This window comes from Colletotrichum phormii, assembly GCF_030913505.1.
Source record: "Colletotrichum phormii strain CBS 102054 chromosome Unknown BDP81scaffold_12, whole genome shotgun sequence".
NCBI classification, from domain to species: Eukaryota; Fungi; Ascomycota; class Sordariomycetes; order Glomerellales; family Glomerellaceae; genus Colletotrichum; species Colletotrichum phormii.
Window position 1 is genome coordinate 1,169,544 of NW_026851454.1, and position 14,587 is coordinate 1,184,130.

The following is a 14,587-nucleotide window of genomic DNA, read 5'->3' on the forward strand; positions in this document are numbered from 1 at the left end:
TTGATCACTGACTTGCCGTGTAAGCGGACAGTGCGAATCCATCAAAGCCCAGAGAAGGGCGAAGGATCCTACCCTTACAGCTTGGCGGATAGGGCTTATGGAGATCCTGGTCAATTTCCGAATGTCGTAACCCCACACCGAGCTCGTGGTTCAGACGAACACGACCCGAGCCGAGACGGAGACGACCTCCGTGGGCTGTGGACTAGATCATACATGGAGATAAGCCGACCAATTGAGTGAATTGAAAAACTAGGAACATAGCGCTAAGAATTGGATGCTCTGACTGGCTAGATGCTGAGTCCGTAATCAAGTCTCCGTTCCATTAGGCTTACGATAGTGAAACCAGGCCCAAACAAGAATGTGAGAGCAATATTCCATGTCGCCTCTCTACCAGCCAACCAAGTATCACCCTTTACCCGCAGTGAAGGCTGAAGAAATACGACCCACGCGAAAGCCGCGGCGGTGCCGATGTAGTAGTCATAACGGAGAAAGTTGAATGCGCCTTCTGCCATCCCGCTAATCTGGGTCTCACTATCCCACCTCTGCGGTAGAAAGAAGGTCGCGGGTCGCAGCTGCGCATATGGCGAACTTCCGGAAGTCTCCAGCTTGCCAATCGCAGCGGAGACAATGGGTATGAGACCCAAGACATGGATCAAGGCCGAGACTATTGCAGTAGCTTTGTACAAGTTACGAAGCGCTGACGTGCAACGGCCGAGCTCGCCATCCTTAGCCTTGTGTTCCTTCGTTTCTTGTGCTGGGTTGGCTCGCATCAAAGACATGGTGACAACCTGTACTAGGGCCATCCACGCAGGGAAGTTTTGCCAGACAGCTACAGCGATTTGTCTTGACTGGCCAGAAAGATAGTTGCTCGGCAGACACATGATAGCCGACGGGATCGCAAATCCAATGAGGACTGAGGCCGAAACGGCTTGAATGGCAGCAACGGTCGGTAGCCTTGAATGACTTTGAGGTGGTTGAGAGAGCAGGGATACATAACAGTACAGAGGCATGATGATGAAGTACCCGGCATACTGTATGGCGAGGCCCCAGAGTGCGAAAGGAATCAGATCCCTCGCGCGCCGTGTTCGTAGGCTTTCGACTAGCATGACGGTGAAGACGGCCAATATAAGCCCCGTCCAGTGCCATCCCAGGAGAGATAAAGCCGGGAACGAGCCATCGACTGTTGGAATAATGCTGAATTGCAGGTTGGCGAGATACGAGTCCAGGGGCGGGACCCCGGTGTAGAATGTGAGCAGGGGTGTTTTGTTGTCTGGAAGCAAGGGCGGTGCCGACGCTCGCCTATCGGTGAACATTTGAGCGTGACCAGAGTTCATCATCAAGTTTGAGACAGCGTAGAGTCCAGCCAGTGTGATGAACGGGAACATGACGTGTATCAAGGGTCGCGCCATGATGACTGTATCGATTGCCGGTCAAGTCCTAAGCTGAGGGAATTTGTTGTGAGCAGGAGCCTGGGCGGTGATGTGATGTTGATGCAAATGCTTCGAGATAGCTAAGCATTGGACACACGAATCAAGGTTTATGTAGTAAGAGAATCAGCTTACTACTTGAGACATTGTTCAGTAATTGGTCTAGTCTAACAACATCCCCTTCTAAGACAAATGTGTGGCTTGCTTGATCCTGCAAGGATACCCGTTGTTAGGTTTAGTGCTCCCATGGATAATCTGATAGGCACGATCCCCTGCCACTTCGGTGGGACCTGTCCGACCTGTCTTCTTGTTGTACTCGACGTAAGCATCCGCAAAGTCGAAATCCCTCAGCACCATGGCCAGAATGACCTTCACCTCCAATAGTGCGAGTTCCTGGCCGATGCAGTTTCGCGGGCCCCGCTCGAACGGCCGCCATGCCTCCTTGTCCGCGGGGTACAGCTCATCACCCGGAGAGGCCAGCCAGCGTTCCGGGACAAAATCGTCTGGTCTCACCCAGTGCTCCGGTGCTCGGTGTATAGCGTGGTGCACGCCCCAGAGCATGAATCCTTCAAGTTGCGTCTTGTCGGTTTCCGATACTGTGAAGCCTGGCCCAGATGCACGCGTGCTTGACACGGGCGGATATAGCCGGAGAGCCTCTTTGATGACGGCGGATGTGTACGCCAGTCGATTGAGAAGTTGAGGGGCTTCCGCGATGCGACTTCCAGTGTCTTCGACAGTGCTGCCGGCTCCAAAAACATCATTGTGCTCTTGGCGCGCTCTTGACAGGGCAGACGGATGAAGCGAAAGAAGGTGGATGGAGTAGACCACCGCAGCAGCTGTCGTGTCATAGCCGGCGAAAAGGAAGAGCTTCATCTGCGAGACAGCATATTGCTTGAACGTTGGATCCATGGTCATCTTCTGACCAGAATATTCGTTGTTCTTCTCCGAAAGGAGATATGTTTCCAGTGCAAGGTCGACCACCGCCTTGCTTCTTCTCGGGGTCGCTGTTGTTTTTTCGGATTCCGAAGCTCCAAGCTGAGCCTGGGAGCGCATTGCAGCGAAGTGCGTCTCGAGTTCGCTCGAGACGTATCTGTCCATCCTCCACCGATTATAGCGGTAGACCAAGTGTCTTATTGGGTTGAATTTCCTGAAGAGATTTGTCTCATTGGGAGATGGTATCCAGTCAGCTTGGCTGCGAAACGCTGATACAAGATCGCAGCCCTGTCTCTGAGCATTCAAACGAGAACCTCTGCAAGGCCAAGTTAGTATTATGGATCGATCGGGTGTGAAGTCTTGCTTCGGCTATTTTTGAGTGAACTTACAGTGTTGCAAGACAACTCATGTCCATGGTCAACCGCGACATAGTCTCAAACAATGAGAAGACTTCGCCTGCGGCAGCTCTCTCTCGCAGAATCACATGCAACACCAGCGTATTTTCAACGAGGCCCGGTACCAGCGTCACGAGATGCGCAGCGTTGAACCCAGGATTGAACACGCCCCGCCAATACCGCCACTCGTCTCCTTCCATTGTGACGAGACCATGGCTCCCGATGAGCGGCTTCAGGAATCCCAACACGCCCTCATGTTTGGGGAGTTGCGGCTCGTGCGCTGTAACTCGTGCCTGGTCGTGACTTGTCGTCATAACCATCAATGGCGGGCCAGTCGGCCACAAGTCCAAGTAGAAAACAGCCGGGAGGTCAGGGTAGGCTCGCCTGATCTCGCCTGCCAAGTAGTGCCCATGGAAATCGCTCGGAAGAGTCTTAGCGATCGTAGCCGCAAGCTTGAGGTGACCGAGCAGGAAGTCGTGAGGGGGCATCGGTAGGCCTTGTCTTTGGAGTCGCTGAAACATGCGGCGGTGATTGATGAGCTTCACGAGGAAGCGTGCTATCAGGATGACCACGAGCAAGCCGGTAGCCTGCGCAACGGTCCAGGCACGAAGCCTTGACAGCCCCGCGATGCCATACTGATGTTTCCAATGCTCGACAGTTGAATTCATCATAGATATCGCACAAATTGACACGGGTTCCGAAACCGCTGCATCGATTGTCGACGCCATTCAGAAGTTTCTGTCTTCGACGTGATTGTCACACTTCCATTGCCAGTGACAGAAGAGAAAGAAATCACATGCCAAAGCCCCTCTCCCCAATATCGGATTGCAAAGATTCCCATACCCCGTGCAGGGTTACGAGCTTCACGAAAGTCTTACCATAATCAACTAGCTAAATGTCACACAGTGTCTGACAAAACCGAAAGTTTGATCCTTTCGGTCAGTTGTGAGCACTAAGCTAGAATTGGGTCTTCCGTAGGATTCCCGTTGGCCCGCTGGGAAGGATTTCCCGCCGCTGACTACGTTGCAACCCTCTCGCTAGTGGCGGATCCTTCAACCCTGCAGGGGTGACAAGGATGATGCAGAATTGCCAACCTCACTTCTTGGCGCTTAGCTTCAATGCTCACATCATCCTGCCGTAGTGGGTTTCTCTTGTGCTCACCATACGACTTTTCCGAGTCTAGAATTATGGACAATTCGCCCCGGCAGCGGGGCATTGTTGCTATTGACTCTTGCAGGATCGTCTAAGACAGGGCTGCAGAGTCTCTACCTCGGTAAGCAATTGGCTAAGGAAATCTTAGGCAGAAACGTTCCACCCGGAGGAATAGGGAATCTTTGCGGGGCGGATACGATATCGCAGCAAGACATACTGTGTAGGCTCATTGGAGAAATGTGACAGGTATGGCAAGCGTCTTCAGGAGCGCACACAGAGTTTTCTGTCCGTGTGAACGAGGTGCAAGTGGGAATCAGCCGCAGCGTAGCTTTGACTCCGGGGTCTAGTTCTGGAAATCAGAAGATTAGGGGCCATTCTTTCGTATGTGTAATAGTAAAAATTCCCAAAGCGAATACAGTTCTTTATTGACATGAGTCTTGTGGATGGGTATCTAGATAATTCCATCGCTTAGTGTAAGCTCCCAGAGTACGCAAGAAGAAGAGCAAGCAAGGCCAGGGACGAAGCTATCATCCACGCCGTTTTACGGCGGATAGAAGCTCTCTTGTTATTCTCTTGAGTTCCAATTCCCGTGTATGCGATGTTCCAATGCTGCCAGTTCGGATGCCTGCACATCCACACAAAATGGATTTGGTTGAAGCTGTCCAGGGACCGGATCATTAGCACTTTTCTTCGAAACATTGAGGCAATGGGGATGAGAGTACGATTGAACGCAAGACTTACGGACATATGGAGCTATTCCAGCCTCCGTTCTGTATGTAACCATTGTGGCAAGTCTGCCAGACTTTGTCTAGTGACCTTCTCTGCACATCGGCCGTGTAACTTTGCTCGGCTTCCATATGGACTTCAACAGTGCGAGCCTGTCCACTTAGAACTAGCTTGATAAAGTTGAGGGCATATCCTGCCACATTTTCGCTAGCCAGAATGGCTGATGAATGGCCGCTGACGGAGTTTGGTCCTAGGACCATGAAGAAGTTCGGGAACCCATAGACAGCTGTGCTGAGGTACGCTCCAGGGCCTCCGTTTGCCTTCCAGACGTCGTGAAGGAATGCCCCGTCTCTTCCTTGGACCTTTAAGCGATGGAGATACGTCGATGTCTCAAAGCCATTGGCTAGGATGATGATATCCGCAGGCTTCCTGATGAGTTCACTGTTGCGTTTCTCGTTATTGTGTTCTAGGTGCTGTTCTTTTGGCTGAGGTCCCAAGACAACGCCCTGTGGCTCGATTGAGACCAGAGGTCTGTTTGTGAGCTCCATATTGGGGAGACTGAGGCTTTCCAACCACCCACCATCGACGATGATCCGCCGACACCCAACACCAAAGCGCGGTGTCAGCATGTTGTGATATCTGGGTGGGACTGTCTTACGGAGTTGAATCAAGAGTCTTTTCTCAAACCACTCCCGCCGTTTCTTGCCAAACCAGCCCATGCCGACATTGAGCCATGTAGACTCAGCGTACAGGAAGAGACAGAGTCGGAGAAACAAGCCCAGGCCAGGTATGGTCCTAAGCAAGGTGGAAACAATCTCCATCAACCGTGGAGGAGGTTTCTCAGGTCGAGCCATAACCCATGGTGGTCCCCTCATGAGCTGCGTGATTGACTTCGCCGCAATTTCTGGGCTTGCCAACGCCGGAACGAGCTGCGCTGCAGTACAGCCCGTCCCGATCACAGTGACATCTTTTCCCGTCAAGGAAACATCATCGTTCCATTTCGCTGTGTGGAATACCTGTCCTTGGAAAGACTCAATCCCTGGAACATGCTGTGGCCAAATATTGGGCTCGACAAGTTCGCCGGCGCAAGTGACCAGGACCTTACAACGAAGGGTAACCTCTTCTGGTGTCTTGTTCTGAGGGCTCAGGTTGGTCACCTTTACTTCCCACTCGGCGTCTTCATCTATCCATCGAGCACTTGACACCTCGGTATCGAGCTGGATGTTGCTCCGGATATCAAATTTGTCGCACACACCGTCCAAGTACTGCTGAATTTCCTGGCCGGGAGGGAACAGCGTCGTCCACTCATAGTTCGGGGCGAAAGAATAAGAGTAGAAAATCGCCGGTCTGTATCAACAGTCAGATCCGACGTCATAATCAGAGAAGGCAATCATTCCTCGCTACTGGCACACTGATTTCACTTACATATCGCAGGCTACGCCTGGGTACCTATTGGCATACCAAGCTCCCCCAACACCGGCTTGTCTGTCGAATATCCGAAAGTCGTCGGTGCCCAGTTTGGTCTTGAGCATACAACCCACGGCAATTCCAGATTCCCCTGCACCAATGACAATGACTGAGTAGCGGTTTGGCATGTTAACTGAGTCTGGGCTGTCCCTCTTCGCCAGCAGAACTTTCCTTAGAATTGCCCTGCAAATTATGGCAGCAATGTGATGTTGGTCTCTCCGCCCACTTCGGAGGTGGTCTCCGTTGATCCAGCTTTGTGTTATCTGGGCCTATCGATCATCGACAGTCATCATCACCCCGAATCAGTCCTAGGCCCTGCATCCCTAGGCTGACACAGTGTAACACAACATCTATACTGCGCGACTGTCTTTGCGGGTCCAGCTCGTCTGTGCTTACAGTGCTTATGCCAAGTATCGTGATTCTGAATGCAGGGTTGCAGACTAGTCTCGTTGTCTTAGGCAGCAGAACTACTAGCATAGCCGCTGACACTAGCTAGCAATTGCGGACTCATCCACATGTGAACCCATGTCAACTAATACTATCTTCGTACTCCGTAGACATCGATACATCGACAAAATTCAAGGGTTTTTTGCACCGTGCAAGTCTCGCCCCCTTCTCTACCAGGATTACGAAGTCCAGAGCCACGCACACGGTTCATCTCAAGTACGTATGAAAGATGTGGATCGGATATGCGGCAAGTCACCTTCCAATACCTGATTGGTAAGGCTGATAGCATCGTCGTACTCCCGAATCCTTCGAGAGAAGTGTACCACGTATGACATCTAGTGCTACTCGGGGTAATTCGGTCACTTTGGAAGTGATTGATCCAAATCCGGTACACCAATATTGTCTCTGACAGGGGATACGCTCCTCTTAGAGGCGGAGGACAGTGCTTCTTACTCAACAGCAAATGGCCACCATCACATGCAGCCAGGGTGCCACTATGAAGCATCCTTCAGCAGAGTCCGGGCAGCATGCGTCTAAGTTGTCAAGTTCGAAACGCTGCGCTGTAGCAGTGTAGAACGGCGACGGAATCCACTGAAGTATTGTAAAATTACTGGAAATGGAGCTGGCTCGGATTTTCGAGGAAGCTCGGCAACCTGCCAACATCACCAGATTTTCAATTTCCACCATGGGCTATCAGGAGATTTCAGCAACGCACCAAATCAAACCCATTCTGTCGAGGTTCGGTTCCTGGCCGGTGGTTCAAGCTTTCAACTATCTTGTACTGGCCATCTTTGGCGTATGCATTTGCACCTACATCTTCACAACATGCCGCTTCTACCTGAGCAGCAAGAAAAACCGCCAATTTCGAGGAAATGAGCCGCCTACTTTGGCATATTGGTTGCCATGGGTTGGCAACGGCATCCAGATGATTCGGGATCCTCACAAATTCTACGAGGAAACACTGTGAGTTTCTGTTTTGATTAACCGGCGTTGACTTCATGGCCAACATGCTAACCAAGGTTACCGTAACAAAAGTGCCAAAAGACCAACAAAGGGACCAGTGACTATGCGCCTAGGCCCTATCTCCATGTATCTAGTCATGGGAGCGTCGAACATCCAGGCGATATTCCGACAGTCGAGCAGCCTGTCGTTCGAGTTTATGCAACTGCGTATCGCACACAAGGTCAAAGGTCTTCCAGCGAGCGATGCCGCGCTCCTAGGGATGGACGACTCAGGGGCTGGCACCCTCAACCAGTCTGAGACTGGAGTCGCAGGAAAAGGACGCATCTGGCATATACTCCATGGGATTTACCTCAAGAACCTTACAGAAAAGTCTGCCGTGGACTTTCTGACGGCCAAGTTTGTCTTCGAGTTTTCCGAACAGCTCAAGACTTGTCCAGAGGGTGCTTCAGCTCCCGCAGTTGTCGGTTTATACGACTTCCTCCAGACGTACCAGTTCGCCGCGTCAACAATTACACTAGTCGGTCCACGGATTCTCCAAAAGGGCTCGCTGGAAGCAAAGACCTTCTGGGACTACGATGCCGCCTTCATGACATTGATGCAGGGGCTGCCAAAACTAGTGTGCCGCAAAGGCTGGGCAGCGCGCGACCGCACTCTGGAGGCTACCAAGGACTGGCTCGCAGCAGCAACTGCTGGTTGTCCTAGAGATAGCGATGCTGATTGGGAAGAGAATTTTGGTCATCGGCTTGTGCGGGAGAGGAATGCTGCTCTCGTTGACTATGGGATCAGCTTCGAGGGGCGTGCGGCAATGCACATGGGTCTGATTTGGGCGTGAGTGATGTTTATATCCCTCTTGTCAAACCCTGAAGACTCACCTGTCCCCTCCTCTCGTATAATAACTAAGTACCTATGCTAATATCGATTGTTGAACAGCATCAATGCGAACGCCGTTCCCATGACCGCCTACATGTTGTTCGAGATGGTCCGAGACCCGCAGCTCCTTTCACGAATCCGCGCCGAAGTCAAAACCGCCATGGTCGTCGGTACGAATACGGCATCAGTACTCGATATCGATATCACAAAGCTGGCGGCTCTTCCACTGCTGAACTCCGTATACAACGAGTGCCTTCGTCTCCGCTCGAGCATCCCCATCTCGCGGCGTCTGCGACAGGACATCGAGATCGATGGATACACGCTCAAGAAGGACAACTTTATCCTAGCACCTAGTTGGCTATCGCACATTGACGAGGCAGTATGGGCGTTTCCAGGCCACCCGGCACGCGACTTCTGGGCCGAGCGTTTCTTGCAGCCGGAAATGCGCAAAGTCAAGCTAGGCGACTACTGTCCGTATGGGGGTGGTGGCGTTATCTGTCCCGGGCGATTCTTTGCCAAGCATGAGATTCTAGCGGCGGTTGCGATGATGGTTACGACATTCGATATGGAGTTTGTGCGCTGGTCGCATTTGGATGGGTCACCGGCGGACAGAGGTCCGGGCATGGAGGGTGCGGAATGTCGAGGTGTTGTGAGTCTCGATAGAGATGCCATGGTGAAGATGCAGAAGCGGAAGCTGGTATGAGAGGCATGCTGTACTACCTTGCTTGAAATCCGTTTGGTCGGCCGTCTGATTTTCAAATGTGTCCTCCTGATTTACTCTGAAATACTACTTAAGAATGAGAGTAATCTTTTCTGTCGCAGGCAGCTTGATCGGGAATGCATCATCTGATTATATGTCTCCAAGAATATGAGACGGAAGACTAGACAATGTGGTCAACACAGACACAGGGTTCCCCCTTGTTATCGTGACTTCCAAGTTTCAATTTTCTTTGTACCTGTATCATCTTCCATTCTATTGTGAGAAAACGACACATCAAACAAACCCTGGATACCCCGAACATTTAAGGTTACGGCAGTCCTAGCGTCCGGCCGTCTCAGCTTTTGACACGAATGTGGTAGCTACAGGTGATCAACCCCATAAGCTTAAAAGCTTAAAAGCTAGCATGCCCCCAGCTTCCATTCTACGGACGAATTGATGAGGTTGGTGTGGTACATCATTCGTTTTAGTTTCGACATTCTTTACGTGAAATTCGCGACAAAATGGTGCGAAACGTCTTCAATCGTGGCGCCAAACACGCTCAGGCGCAAGCGGCTCAAATTGAAGCCCCTGAGTTCGAAGTCGTCACTTGGTGGAAGGACCTTGGTCTGAGAAAGCTGTACTTTTGGTGCGGTATTCTGATGATGATGTCTGCATCGACAGGCTTTGACGCGTAAGCTCCGTCATATGTTCCTGCAACCCAGATATCAGGGGCTAACGGTAGAGACGCAGGAAACTTATGAACACTTCGCAGGTCATGGATCAGTGGCAGAGCTCCTTCAACCATCCGGCAGGGGGAAGACTTGGACTCATCGTCGCTATTCTCGACATCGGATCTCTTTCGAGTTTCTGGATGGTGTGAGTATGGCCGTGTGATCGGACTGGCATCTGGTGTGAGAATCTTGCTGAATCGTTTGGATGCACACAGCCCATATTGTGCAGACAAGTACGGCCGAAAGATGCCTATAATCATTGGCTGCGTCATTGAAACCATCGGCGCCTTCATAGGAGCTTTGTCCAACAGTGAAGGAAGTGCGTCTGCTTTATGCGTCTACCTCGATCAGTCTCGTTAATACTGACCTGCGCAACAAGTGTAAATGGCCGGACGCTTCATCCTTGGCTTCGGAAGCTCTTTCAACGGCGCCGGCCTTCTCATCGCCGAGATCGCACACCCCCAACACTGGACCAAGATCTCCGCCATCGTCAACTGAATGTACGGTTTTGGTTCCACGAGCTGCTCCTGGCTGGCCTTGGCAACCATCCGAATCATAGGCGACTGGTCGTGGAGGTCCCTCACCATACTCCAGGCGTTCCCCGGTATCTTGGTCCTCTCACTCATCTACTGGATCCCGGAGTCGCCGCGATGGCTAGTTGCCAAGGAGCGTTATGAAGATGCCGAGAACATGCTATCCACTTACCATGGAAATGGGGATAAGACGAATGCGACGGTCGTGTTTGAGTTTCGTGAGATGAAGCAGACTTTGGCTCTTGAGTTCCAGGATAAGAAGTCTAGCAGCTATCTCGACTTTGCGAGGACGGCAGGCAATAGGTATCGAGTTATTCTGTTGATCTCACTGGCGATGGTGTCTCATTACAGCGGTACGAACCTCTTTTCCAACTACGCCAACAAGATTTACGAAGGCGCTGGTATTCGCGAACAGACGAACAAAGTTCTTGTGAGTGCCACAATAGGGGTCTGGTACCTACCTATGAGGGATAGCAGCAGCTGACAGCGGTGTTCGGATTGTCAATAGCTCAGTGGTGGACAGACTCTCCTCTCACTTATCGTATCAGTTTCCTTCTCGTTAGGCATAGACCGATTCGGCCGAAGACCATTATTCCTCACAGCAACCACAGGGATGGTTCTCATGTACATGGGATGGACTATCATCAGTTCCCAGTACGAGCGGACCCACGACCTCGCACGATTTGGCTATCCGCAAATCGCCTTCATCTGGCTCTTCAGTCTGTCGTATCAGATTGCGTGGACCGGGGTCATGGCGGCCTACGCGTGGGAGATCATGCCGTATAGTCTGAGGGCAAAGGCCGGGGTCATATCAACCATTTTTGTCAAGGGCTTGATTGTTCTCGGAAGGTGAGATTACACAGCGTTCCGGGTTCTTGCGCCTAAGTCCAAAGCTAACACGATGCATTGTCCAGCTATACCAACCCTATTGCATGGGATAACTTCACAGCAGCCGGTCATGCATGGACACTCGCGATGTTTTACACGGTAAGTGATCCACGCCCATGATCTGCTTCATAGCTTCGACTAACTCATTTATCAGATCTTGGACTTTTGCTACGTCTTGTTCGTGTACTTCTTCTACGCCGAGACAAAGAATCTCACCCTCGAAGAGGTTGCCAAGGTCTTTGACGGCGATGAGGCAAAGGTTGCAAGAATGGACATGGAAGACGTCTGGAACCAAATAGAAGAGGAAAAGAAGAAGCAGAGTCACGTCGAAGTCATCGCCCTCTCATGATGTTTAACAAAGTTGGGCTATGCGGCTGATCAAAATCAGAAAGCACGCGCGGGCGGGCTTCGGGTCCTAAAAACTCCAAAATGGTGATCGATAGTTGAGCAATATAAGGTGAATCAGCGAGAGGTGGTGATAAGTAGGTATAAGTAAAGTAGAAAGAATCGGTTGTTAGTTATTCAAAGGCGGAGGGACAGCAATCTTCTTGAGCACCACGGCCCGCGACAGACCCCGAGATCTCCGGGACTCGAGGAGACTTGACAAAGAGCCAGACTACCTAAGTTAGCTCAAGGGTAGATAGGACCATCACACTACGGCCATAAGAACAAGAAGTCACTAAGAGCTCGCAACGGGCATTACATCCCTTGCTAGCAACATTCCTCGACCCGGCCCAGGCCTGCCTGTGCCCATTCGGGCCGTGGCCTGGACCACAGCAAGATGGATTACATTTACAACCCGAGGAATTCCCCGTCCTCTGCAAGGTGACAAAGGACCCTTGCTCAGAGTAACGCAAAAGGAAAAGACGGGTTTCTTAGCCCCGATCCTGAATAAACCGCCCGGGAACCCGATAGCCGACGATCCATGCTTCCGTCACACAACAATCGTCCTAACGCAAACGGCCATACGAATACCTCTCTCGCATTCATACACAATACCCAAACGTCCACAGGCGTACGAGGCAACAAGCCTCTGGAGATCCCGTGTGGAAACCAGCCGTGCCAGCTGTCCGCCCGTACGAAATACCTACCACTACCGTCCACATCTCAAGCCTCAAAACCACCATCACGCTTCACTCTCACCCTGCTCACATTGGTCACCTGCAGTCAGTGTGGTCGCACACTAACGCTGAACCAAACTTGCAGGTGGCCCCGCATTATAAGCATAGCTTCTTTGACGACGCCGTCCGAATGCGGCCCCGCGTCCGTCCCTCCGCCCCGTCACACCCGGAAACGGCGCTGCACTCACGGCGCTGCACTCAAGGCGCTGCACTCTCGACTGCAAGGGCTGGTGGTTCCAGCCCGCCTCTTTCGTAGCAGACCAATCATTTCCCCGTTCTCGCCGGACTGTTGCGATGCGGATTTAGCCCCGTGGCTTGAGGCTCCGGGGATTTGGGTTAGTGCGATGGTGAGAGTCTGCCTCTGGTCGAGATCTTCCCTTGGCGAAGGCGGCGGCGGTGAGACATTCTTTTTGCGAGTAGAGGATGTCTCGGATAGGCTTGTCTTGGGCGGGCCAGATTTCGTCAACGGAGGGTCGAGCTGAAGAAGAGAGGGGGGGTTCTGTGAAATGGCGAGCGCGTCACTGAGATTAGATGGGAATAAATACACACGTTGCATCCTCCTCCAGCCTAAGAAGAATTCTCACCACTCAAACACTTCAGTAACGGTCTTGGAAAAGCACCAACAAAGACAGCCTCGCCTTGTGCCCAGTGTTCTTTGCAAATCACATCAGGCCAATAACAACCTCACTCACCCTACCTCAACCTCAAAACCACATCAATATGCGTTTCTCCACCATCCTCGCTGGCTTCGCCGCCCTCACAGCAACCTCAGCAGCCCCCATGCCAGGCAGCTTCCTCCCCTTCGGCAACCTCCCCTCGCAATCAAGCACAGGCGCAAGCATCCTCGGCAGCCTAGACACCCTCCTAACCTCCATCCAATCGCTCACCGCAACCCTCAACGGCCTCGACTACACCACCGGCAACGCCCTCAGCATCGCCAACCTCCTCAAAGCCCCTCAGGTCCTCCTCAACACAATCGGCCTCAACTCGGCCTCCTCATCCACCCTACTCGACGTCAAGGCCCTGACTCTATCTCTCAACTCGTCCGACTCGTCCGCCATCGTGAGCAAGCTCACAAACGACATCCAGCCTGCGCTCAAGACGGTCACGGATCTGTTGACCAAGGCAAAGACGTCCGGCATCGTCGCGCCTCTTACGCCGCTTGGTCAGACTGATTATCTCAAGCTGATCTCGACGAACCTCTCTGGTCTCGGGGGTGCTTTGACGCCTTATATCGATTCTTCCTCGCAGGCTGGTTTGACCGGTATTACTGCTACCCTCAGCAACCTCTTGAAAGCCACCGTCAACGTCTACACTACCTGAGTTGGTTCGACATGTGGGGGCAACGGCTGGTGTGTAAAGAGATATAAATGAACGTTGGAGGTAATGGATAATGCTTGGACACGGCTGGGAAAAATGAGATTGAACCATGTAGGACTTAGCCATCATCTTTAGTATTGTTTATGCTTCGACCACCTTGATGACCAGGTTTACAATTCGTCCGGTACACTTTTAATTCAATCATCTTCGCTTCACCTCCGAGTACCATCATCTAGACCTTAAAGTCATATGTATAACATGCATGTACATGTATTAGGAAAAAGGGTGAATGCTGGGGATCTCTGTTCCTTTTGTTATTAATCGGTGGATGCTAGGGATCTCTTTCCTACGCATCCCTCCTTCTGTCATTGTCATTAAGCCTTTTGTTTTATTTCACAACCTATTTGGCTTGCTCTTTTTGCCTTTTGTAGTATGCCTTTGCCCGTCAACTTGTGCCCTCCCTTGTTACACATATATGCCCCTCCCCCCACCTAATTAACATGAAGAGGTGAGTTTCTTAAGCTCAGCTAGGAAGTATCGGGGTGGCGCAGTGCCCCTATTATACATGCTTGTTACACGTACCTTTGCCTCTGTTCAACCGCTGTGAGACGGTACTACAAGGGAGCAACAAATTGATGCGGACTGGAGGGTAAAGTACCATGAAACCTTGGCTGAGGTCATCGTATTCGATACCACCATTGACAACACGTAATTGTGAAATAACGCCCAATTTGAATTCACACCAGATTGTGGAGATTTAGAACATAAAGGCACACGACCCGGTAGATACAGAGAAAGATCAATCATCACAATAGATGGATCTTAAGCACGTTGAAATTTCATCGTCTTCTGAGATGTAGGATCTACCAACTGCAAATGAAATTCACGTAAGGCCAGCAGTATCAAATGCGCTG

The 14,587-nt window shown here is 51.5% G+C and overlaps 8 protein-coding genes across 8 annotated transcripts; 3 read left to right on the forward strand and 5 right to left on the reverse strand.

The window, feature by feature from the left end:
- Positions 1-287: 287 nt before the first annotated feature.
- On the reverse strand, positions 288-1,409 carry BDP81DRAFT_395339 (uncharacterized protein; the record flags this gene model as incomplete). The annotated part of the gene is made up of 1 exon (XM_060588055.1): positions 288-1,409. The coding sequence occupies one exon, from the start codon at positions 1,407-1,409 to the stop codon at positions 288-290; it is 1,122 nt and encodes a 373-aa protein (XP_060444396.1).
- A 201-nt stretch (positions 1,410-1,610) lies between these two features.
- BDP81DRAFT_321712 (cytochrome P450) lies at positions 1,611-3,423 on the reverse strand (the record flags this gene model as incomplete). Its single annotated transcript, XM_060584641.1, has 2 exons — positions 1,611-2,676; positions 2,750-3,423. The coding sequence occupies 2 exons, from the start codon at positions 3,421-3,423 to the stop codon at positions 1,611-1,613; spliced, it is 1,740 nt and encodes a 579-aa protein (XP_060444397.1).
- An 869-nt stretch (positions 3,424-4,292) lies between these two features.
- BDP81DRAFT_430300 (uncharacterized protein) lies at positions 4,293-4,671 on the reverse strand. Its single transcript, XM_060590596.1, has one exon. The coding sequence runs from the start codon at positions 4,652-4,654 to the stop codon at positions 4,376-4,378; it is 279 nt and encodes a 92-aa protein (XP_060444398.1). The 5' UTR covers positions 4,655-4,671; the 3' UTR covers positions 4,293-4,375.
- On the reverse strand, positions 4,645-6,228 carry BDP81DRAFT_395341 (uncharacterized protein; the record flags this gene model as incomplete). The annotated part of the gene is made up of 2 exons (XM_060588056.1): positions 4,645-5,980; positions 6,059-6,228. The coding sequence occupies 2 exons, from the start codon at positions 6,226-6,228 to the stop codon at positions 4,645-4,647; spliced, it is 1,506 nt and encodes a 501-aa protein (XP_060444399.1).
- A 1,004-nt stretch (positions 6,229-7,232) lies between these two features.
- BDP81DRAFT_395342 (cytochrome P450) lies at positions 7,233-9,083 on the forward strand (the record flags this gene model as incomplete). Its single annotated transcript, XM_060588057.1, has 3 exons — positions 7,233-7,510; positions 7,583-8,338; positions 8,441-9,083. 3 exons carry the CDS (start codon positions 7,233-7,235, stop codon positions 9,081-9,083), a joined length of 1,677 nt encoding a protein of 558 aa, XP_060444400.1.
- A 518-nt stretch (positions 9,084-9,601) lies between these two features.
- BDP81DRAFT_482012 (sugar transporter) lies at positions 9,602-11,707 on the forward strand (the record flags this gene model as incomplete). Its single annotated transcript, XM_060594984.1, has 7 exons — positions 9,602-9,771; positions 9,831-9,956; positions 10,027-10,134; positions 10,333-10,774; positions 10,853-11,193; positions 11,259-11,331; positions 11,387-11,707. The coding sequence occupies 7 exons, from the start codon at positions 9,602-9,604 to the stop codon at positions 11,579-11,581; spliced, it is 1,455 nt and encodes a 484-aa protein (XP_060444401.1). The 3' UTR covers positions 11,582-11,707.
- A 457-nt stretch (positions 11,708-12,164) lies between these two features.
- On the reverse strand, positions 12,165-12,958 carry BDP81DRAFT_430304 (uncharacterized protein). The gene has a single exon (XM_060590597.1). It carries the CDS (start codon positions 12,907-12,909, stop codon positions 12,538-12,540), a length of 372 nt encoding a protein of 123 aa, XP_060444402.1. The 5' UTR covers positions 12,910-12,958; the 3' UTR covers positions 12,165-12,537.
- On the forward strand, positions 12,948-13,888 carry BDP81DRAFT_430305 (uncharacterized protein). The gene has a single exon (XM_060590598.1). The coding sequence runs from the start codon at positions 13,074-13,076 to the stop codon at positions 13,674-13,676; it is 603 nt and encodes a 200-aa protein (XP_060444403.1). The 5' UTR covers positions 12,948-13,073; the 3' UTR covers positions 13,677-13,888.
- Positions 13,889-14,587: the final 699 nt, after the last annotated feature.